A 7,989-nucleotide genomic window follows, 5' to 3' on the forward strand; every position below is an offset into this window, starting at 1 on the left:
AATCTAAAAAGGTTGCGTGTTTCTGATCCTAGCACAGAAAAAAAGTAAAATGAGCATGTTGAACTTACAATTTATAGCCAGACCAACAGAGCTCTTGCAAGGATTTAATAGAAGATGGATTGAAGACCCCCTGGGCAACATGTTAGCAACCTGCCAGACTGTTGGCCTAATGATGACACTAGGGCGAAATCTCTGGGCAGCTCCATCTCTAGGATTTTGTATATTTTACATGAGTAACAACTATAATATAGTTGATACATACTATATATCATTTAACAATGTGTTTATCCAAGCAGTTATCCAAAATTCGTATATGTACAAATTTGAAAGGGTAGAGGGACTATACTTTATTGTTACACTGGGGTTATTAATAATTGTTTATAACTTGTGTTTATTCCTGGATTAGGAAAAAATATATAAACTCAAATACATTGATATGAACCTATGGCAATATAGATACAAATGTATTGACAAACACGTTCAATGCCGCATTCAGGTTCTTGCGCAGCTGAGGCTAGAAGACTTCCCCTTATGACAGGCGCAGTATTCTGGCCATCATTGGTTCAGTTTGTACAGTACAAGGAAAGAACCTAAATGGAGCATATTTGAGTCATTACTTGAAACCTCATGAGGTGGCACCATGGCACATTTGAAATACTGAACCGAAGACCGGAGCACCGAGGGCATGAAACTGGCGTAAGTTTTTATATTTTAGATACAGTAGTCTATGCAACATGTAGCAACTTGTCGCGGTAGTCCAAGTGACTATGCAATATTTGTATTTTCTCAGAGTAAGCAACGAAGCTAATGTATCAATGATTTGACTAACGAATGTCTGGACGAAGAGACGAAAGCAGAAAGATAGCTGACTGACCGTTTTTAAACTAGTTATCTGAATTAGGGCTTTCCTTCAGGACAATTATGTGCCTATCGACTAATGTAGACCTATTTATGAATGATGACCAGGGACAATGCGACTATTTTACAAGACTTCAATGTAAAAGTCACATGGTGTTCTCACAATAAAGGTTCCACATCACGTTCTAGAACTCCGGCGATACTGTAGATTGTAACACACATAGATATCCTATTTAATTACTAGAGCGGTCTTGTCATAAACCCTAAACGTTCCAGAATGGTCCAAAAATGGCAGCCATTGTGGTCAGGGAGAAATCCAACCCAGTCTAGTTGCAATGAATGGCAGTAGAGTCATAGGTGATTCATTTCCTGATTTTACTTATGCAGGAAAATAAAAGTAAGGCAGACATCAGAAATTGTGTAATATTATTGTCAACGTAAAATATTGTCATATAAATCTATTTTTTTGGTACACATTTTCTGTATAAATAGCCTCTAAAATATATGTAAACTGACCATACATTTCGGTGGATTCCAGCCAGTGTATGGCTATGGATTGACTGCATTGCTTGAATGGAATGTTGGAATATTGGCAGTTATTTTGCAAATTTATGGAATCATTCCTCTAAAACTGTTAGGCTACCTAGCTAACAAACATACAGTGCAGATAATCTTCTTTACACTATCTTATCACAGCAATGGCTGACCACGGTTGACCAACTCCCTTACCAAAATGGCTGACTTTTTATACCACCATAAGAAGGTTTATGTTCATTCTAGTATTCTAATTCGTAATTCTATGGTAACACATTTGATATGACATATATATTTATGGTAATTATTAAACAAATAATTATTTTATGAGAGTCTAGGCTATTTAACTTTCAATTATATTTTAGACAGCTAGACTCCTTTGATGATTCAGAGGACAGTAATGTAGACTTGTCTAGCAGAACAGGAATGTACAAGTTGGTTCTGGTTGGTAAAGGGGCCGGGACAAACTCAATATTTATGCTGTTCACAAAATATGTTTCATAATTGTAATGGGCATGTTTCATTTTTACAGTGCCTTTAAAAAGTATTCACACCCTTTGACTTAAAAAAAATGGTGTTACAGCCTGAACTACAAATGGATTACATTTATATTTTTGGGTCACTGCCATACCCCATAATGTCAAAGTGGAATTATGTTTTTCAAAATGTTAAAAAAATTAAAGCTGAAATGTCTTAAGTCAGTAAGTATTCAACCCCTTTGTTATGGCAAGCCTAAATATGTTCAGCAGTAAAAATGTGCTTAACAAGTCACAATAAGTTGCATGGACTCTGTGTGCAATAATAGTGTTTAACATGATTTTTGAATGACTACCTCATCTCTGTAACCTACACATACAGATAATTGTACGGTCCCTCAGTCGAGCAGTGAATTTCAAACACAGATGCCCAGGGCGGTTTTCCAATGAATTGCAAAGAGGGGGGGGGGGGGGCATTAACTTCACCATGCTCAAAGGGATAGTCATTAATTACACTTTGGATGGTGTATCAAAACACCCAGTAACTACAAAAATACAGGAGTCCTTCCTAACTCAGTTGCCATAGAGCATTTCACTACACCCGTACAAGCATTTCGCTACACCCGCAATATCATCTGTTAAAACATGTGTGTAACCAATATAATTTGATTTGATTTAGAGTAAGGAAATAGCTCCGGAATTTCACCATGAGGCCAACGGTGACTTTAAAACAGTTACAGAGCTGAATGGTATTGATTTGACAAAACTGAGGATTGATCAACAACATTGTATTTACTCCACAATAATAACCTAATTTACAGAGGGAATTACAGAATGTCCATATTTTCAAGCATAGTGGTGGCTGCATCATGTTATGGGTATGCTTGTTATCGTTAAGGACTAGGGAGTTTTTCAGAATAAAAACATTTATGGAATGGAGCTAAGCACAGGCAAAATCCTAGAACAAAACCTGTCTCAGTCTGCTTTCCACCAGACACTGGGAGATTAATTCATTTTTCAGCAGGAAAATAACCTAAAACACAAGGGCAAATCTACACTGGATTTGCTTACCAAGAAGACAGTGAATGTTCCTGAGTGGCCGAGTTACAGTTTTGACTTAAATATACTTGAAAATCTATGGCAAGACCTGAAAATGGTTGTCTAGCAATGATCAACAACCAATTTGACAGAGCTTGAAGAATTTTGTAAAGAATAATGGGCAAATGTTGCACAATCCAGACATACAGACTTACTCAGAAAGACTCACAGCTGTAATCGCTGGCAAAGGTGCTTCAACAAAGTATTGACTCAGGGGTGTTAATACTTATGTAAATTAGATATTTCTGTATTTGATTTTCAAAATGTTTTCTAAAATGTTTAAAAACATGTTCACTTTGTCATTATGGGGTATTGTGTGTAGACGGGTGAGAAAAATCTATATAATCCATTTTTAATTCAGGCTGTAGCACAACAAAATGTGGAATAAGTCAAGGCGGTATGAATACTTTCTGAAGGCACTGTATGCTGCTCATTGTAACAGCAGTGCCATGTGAATAGGCTACTGTAATGTAGCCTTGATTAACTCATTCTTGAAATCACATACAGTCAATAGGCCTAAAGTCAATTTAAATGTAGAATAGCTAGTTTCTCGTACAACAGAACTTTGTCTAATGTTGGTTTAAACTCTAGGGATTTAGTGAACGATGTATTACATTTTATAAGGTTTTTTGGGTGATGACTACCACTGTCATTATTTTTAAGGGGAATCTTGACAGTCAGGTGAATTTTGACAGTCTGGATTCTAAAGCATTTTCATGCTAATATCGTTGCAGCCCATCTTATATTCTCTCGAAATCATCAGAATCCTGTTGATTTTGGAACAGACCTCAGAGCAGCTCCCAATTGCATCCTCCACAGTAATTTTATTTTTACAGATCTTAAAAACAGCCAATCCTACAGTGATCTATCTCCAAGTGGCCAGGTCCACCCACAGTAGAGGGAGAGACGGCTAGAGGTAAAGAGACGCAGAAAGATGAGTGGATTGAAAGAGGGAAGAACGGACCCGGGTACCGTTCACCGTGAGAGGGTCACTCTGGTTGTGGATGGAAGCCATTTTGTGGTGGACCCCACCACCTTCACTGCACACCCCAACACCATGCTAGGAAGGTACAGTGGGAAATTAACTTAAATAATTATATATTTTTTCACTTACTTATGAATGTACAGTACATACAGACATGAAAATGTTACTTAGAGAAAACATAGTTGGTTAAGGTATCAGGGTTTGGGATTACATTTTTTCACGTTGTCATTGCAGAATGTTTGGCCCAGCGCGACAGCACAACTTCACCAGGCCCAATGGGAAGGGCGAGTATGAACTGACAGAGGGCATCAGTGCCAGCATCTTTCAGGTCATACTGGTGAGTTGGCACAACTTGAATATAAGAACACTGTCCTAATGTTGAGTGGAACCCAACCTTTTGCAGGACACTGTTGAGCATGAAAACCCCAGCAGCGCTGCGGTACTTGACACAGACCTGTGCACCTGGCACCTACTACGTACCCTGTTCAAAGGCACTTAAATATATTGTCTTGCCCATTCATTCACTGAATGGCACACATACACAATCCATGTCTCAATTTTCTCAAGGCTTAAAAATCATTTTTTAACCCGTCTCTTCCCCTTCATCTAAACTGATTGAAGTGGATTTAACAAGTGACATCAATAAGGGATCATAGCTTTCACCCGGATTCAACCTGGTCAGTCTATGTCATGGAAAGAGCAAGTGTTGTTATAGTTTTGTATACTCAGTGTATACTTTATAGCCTCGACTCAACTAACTTCTGGAGACCTTAAGTGCAAAACTTAAAAGCTCTCTTCCAGTACTTGTGATGGGGCTGGCATTTTTAAGGCCGGTCTCTCATCTCAGTGAAATGACAGATATTGCCACAGCTGTAGAGGTACCAAAAACAGTCAGTTCATTCATTCCACTGTGTATTTTTCTGTTAGAACTTTTATCAGACAGGTGTTATGAGGTGTCCCGATGGCATATCAGTGTCGGAGCTGAGAGAGGCTTGTGATTACCTCTGTATCAACTTCAGTGCCAGCACAGTCAAGTGTCGGGACCTCAGTGAGTATAACCACCCATTATGTGTACTCTATGTGTAAACTGACCAGATTAGGGGATTGCCCAAGTTGGGGTAGTGGCAGGCAAAAGAAATGGGATATGCAGTACAGCAGCCATTACAAATATATATTTACCAGTATGAGCAACTCTTATGACAGCACAACATGTCACAAGGATACCCATATCTATGAATCTTAACAAGAACAAGTTGAGGTACTAAATGTTTTTGGAGTGAATATTTTGTTTGAGAATGATTGCGAAATGACTTCATAGCATTCAAACCTCCTTGCAGTCTCAACAAATACATATCCTTCACTTGATTATCATGATAGCCACTTGGCCAAATTCACTGTCTCTTTCTGTTCCCAGGTGCCCTGCTTCATGAGCTGTCCAACGATGGGGCACGGAGGCAGTTTGAGGGCTTCCTGGAGGAGCTGGTGGTGCCTGCCATGGTGTCATGTGCCCAGGGAGGGGAGAGGGAGTGCCACATCGTGGTTTTGGCCGACGATGACATTGTGGACTGGGATGAGGAACACCCTCCACCCATGGGAGAGGAGTATTCCCAAAGTAAGGCACCAGTCACAACACACACATCACAAATCCTAAAGTACTCTGAAAAATTACCAACTTCCAAAATCCATGCCAATTCAAAATTGGTCACATTTAAAAGGTTACGCAACAGGAGACACCTCGTCATTTTTGGAAGCATGTTTTTGACGCAGCAGTGTTAGGGTTTCTATCAAGAGTGTATGTAGGAGTGGTTGCTTATTAACTTTTAACTTTAGGTAGCTAGCTAACCATCTCGCCTAACTGTGCGCCGGAACAACTTCAATGTTGAGTGAATGAATATGTTTCTCTCTCTTCTGTCCAGTTTTGTACAGCTCCAAACTCTACCGCTTCTTCAAGTACATCGAGAACAGAGACGTTGCCAAAACCCTGCTGAAGGAGAGAGGTTTGAAGAACATCCGGATAGGCATTGAGGGTGAGTTGGGCTTGTTCTACCCAAGCTACCCCCGGTAAAATTTGAATTGATATACATTACACATGGATTTCCACTGATCTGTTACTGTGTCCCAGGGTACCCAACCTATAAGGAGAAAGTGAAGCGGCGCCCGGGAGGAAGGTCAGAGGTCATCTACAACTACGTGCAGCGGCCCTTCATTCAGCTGTCCTGGGAGAAGGAGGAAGGGAAGAGCCGCCACGTGGACTTCCAGTGCGTCCGCAGCAAGAGCGTGCCCAACCTTGCGGTGCCAGGGGAGGGGGGCGGAGGTGGGGCGGCCTGGGGGGGCACCATGCCCTCCCCGCAGGTGGATGAGCTGGACAGGCTCAACGGGCCAGCGTTCTCTCAACTCCCCCAACTCTCCCAGACTGCAACCAATGAAAGCTGAGACTCTCGAACCACACCCCCACCTCCAATCTGCTGCTACCCATCTCATCCCGAGGCTCTTGGACTATTTCCTTCAAACCAGTGGAAGTCGTTATTCCCTTGGAAGCAAGCATATTGGCAAGAGCACAGTGCTTGTCTTCAACAGGGTGCACATTAAAAGTTAAGGTATTGTTGGCTATGTTGGATATATTGCACCTCTGATAACTGCAAGACTGTCCCCCCATACAGAGGGCTATGTTACTGTTCTAACTAGGCACTTTTATTGTTTGGAATGCGAAATCGTCATTTTGGTGGATAGCTTTGAATGTCAGACTATTTCAGAGATAGCTTTTATACACATACATGTGCAATATATGCACATTTTATGACGTTATGTGTCGTCTGTGATGGTATGCATTTAAAATACCTGCTGTTTTAGTCACTGTTGTAGGCATGCAAATGAGATGTAGGCCTTTGAATGAAGCCAATTTGTTTTACATTCCATTCCAAATTACATGTTCCCATGGCAACATGACCTTATGAATATGTGCCACGTTCAACATGTTGATGCGTCTGCCATGTTACACTGTCTCCCTGAGCCTGTAGATCCTATAATCAGTTGTAGGCTAGATGAATGTGTGCCTTGAGTAATTAAAGAGCATTATACATATTTTTCATGACAAGCGTGATGTGACATGGGAAGTAGCTATGCTGCAGTTCTTTCTTTAGCCCCTTTTATACCTGGTGCTAACATGTGTCCTGATCTTGTCCACATATTTAAACAGGTGGTGTAGATCTGAATGTGATCAGATCTTCATGACCATCACCAGAGGTAGTCTGGGATTAATTGATTGGTTGCATGAAAGCTCAGTGGGCAGAGCTTAGTGACAGGTTAGTGGGTGGAGTTTCCAAGTGAGAGTCAAATAAAGAAATTGGCTCGCAGGGAGGTAGGTTGGAAATGGATGAAGGGTGTTAAAAAGAGTGTTGTGAGGTTGCCAGTTCAAATCCCAATGCAGCTTTTATTTTCCAACCTTTGTCAGTAGATTAGAATATTGGCTTTCTAAATGACGGACTGACTGAACAGCTTTATATACACAGCGTCTTCGGAAAGAATTCAAACCCCTTGACTTTTTCCACATTTTGTTGTTACAGCTGTATTCTAAAACAGATTAAATAAAACAAAATCCTCAGCAATACACACACAAACTACCCCATAATGACAAAGTGAATACAGGTTTAGATGTTTTTGCAAATGTATAAAACCTTATTTACATAAGTATTCAGACCCTTTGCTATGAGACTCAAAATTGAGCTCAGGTGCATCCTGTTTCCATTGATCATCCTTGAGATATTTCTACAACTTGGAGTCCACCTGTGGTAAACTCAATTGATTAGATATGATTTGGAAAGACACACACACACACAGGTGTGTGTGTAAGGTCCCGCAGTTGACAGTGCATGTCAGAGCAAAAAACCAAGCCATTAGGTAGAAGGAATTGTCCGTAGAGCTCAGAGACAGGATTGTGTCGAGGCACAGATCTGGGCAAGGGTACCAAAAGAAAAAATGGTCTACAGCATTGAAGGCCACCAAGAACACAGTGGCCTCAATCATTCTTAAATGGAAGAA

General features: G+C 40.6%; 1 protein-coding gene across 1 annotated transcript; it reads left to right on the plus strand.

Moving 5' to 3' along the window:
- Positions 1 to 513: 513 nt before the first annotated feature.
- Positions 514 to 7,032, plus strand: LOC111966376 (BTB/POZ domain-containing protein KCTD20). The gene is made up of 7 exons (XM_023990962.2): positions 514 to 696; positions 3,803 to 4,034; positions 4,186 to 4,288; positions 4,879 to 4,999; positions 5,366 to 5,563; positions 5,868 to 5,978; positions 6,074 to 7,032. Exons 2-7 carry the CDS (start codon positions 3,901 to 3,903, stop codon positions 6,382 to 6,384), a joined length of 978 nt encoding a protein of 325 aa, XP_023846730.1. The 5' UTR covers positions 514 to 696; positions 3,803 to 3,900; the 3' UTR covers positions 6,385 to 7,032.
- Positions 7,033 to 7,989: the final 957 nt, after the last annotated feature.

This window comes from Salvelinus sp. IW2-2015, linkage group LG7 (genome assembly GCF_002910315.2).
Source record: "Salvelinus sp. IW2-2015 linkage group LG7, ASM291031v2, whole genome shotgun sequence".
Lineage (NCBI taxonomy): Eukaryota > Metazoa > Chordata > Actinopteri > Salmoniformes > Salmonidae > Salvelinus > Salvelinus sp. IW2-2015.

Bases quoted from the DNA above. Each gene is read 5' to 3' on its own strand.
- LOC111966376 (XM_023990962.2), top strand. From the start codon at position 3,901: ATGAGTGGATTGAAAGAGGGAAGAACGGACCCGGGTACCGTTCACCGT. The intron at 5,000-5,365 runs GTGAGTATAACC...TTCTGTTCCCAG, and splicing joins AGTCAAGTGTCGGGACCTCA to GTGCCCTGCTTCATGAGCTG. The intron at 5,564-5,867 runs GTAAGGCACCAG...TCTTCTGTCCAG, and splicing joins GGGAGAGGAGTATTCCCAAA to TTTTGTACAGCTCCAAACTC.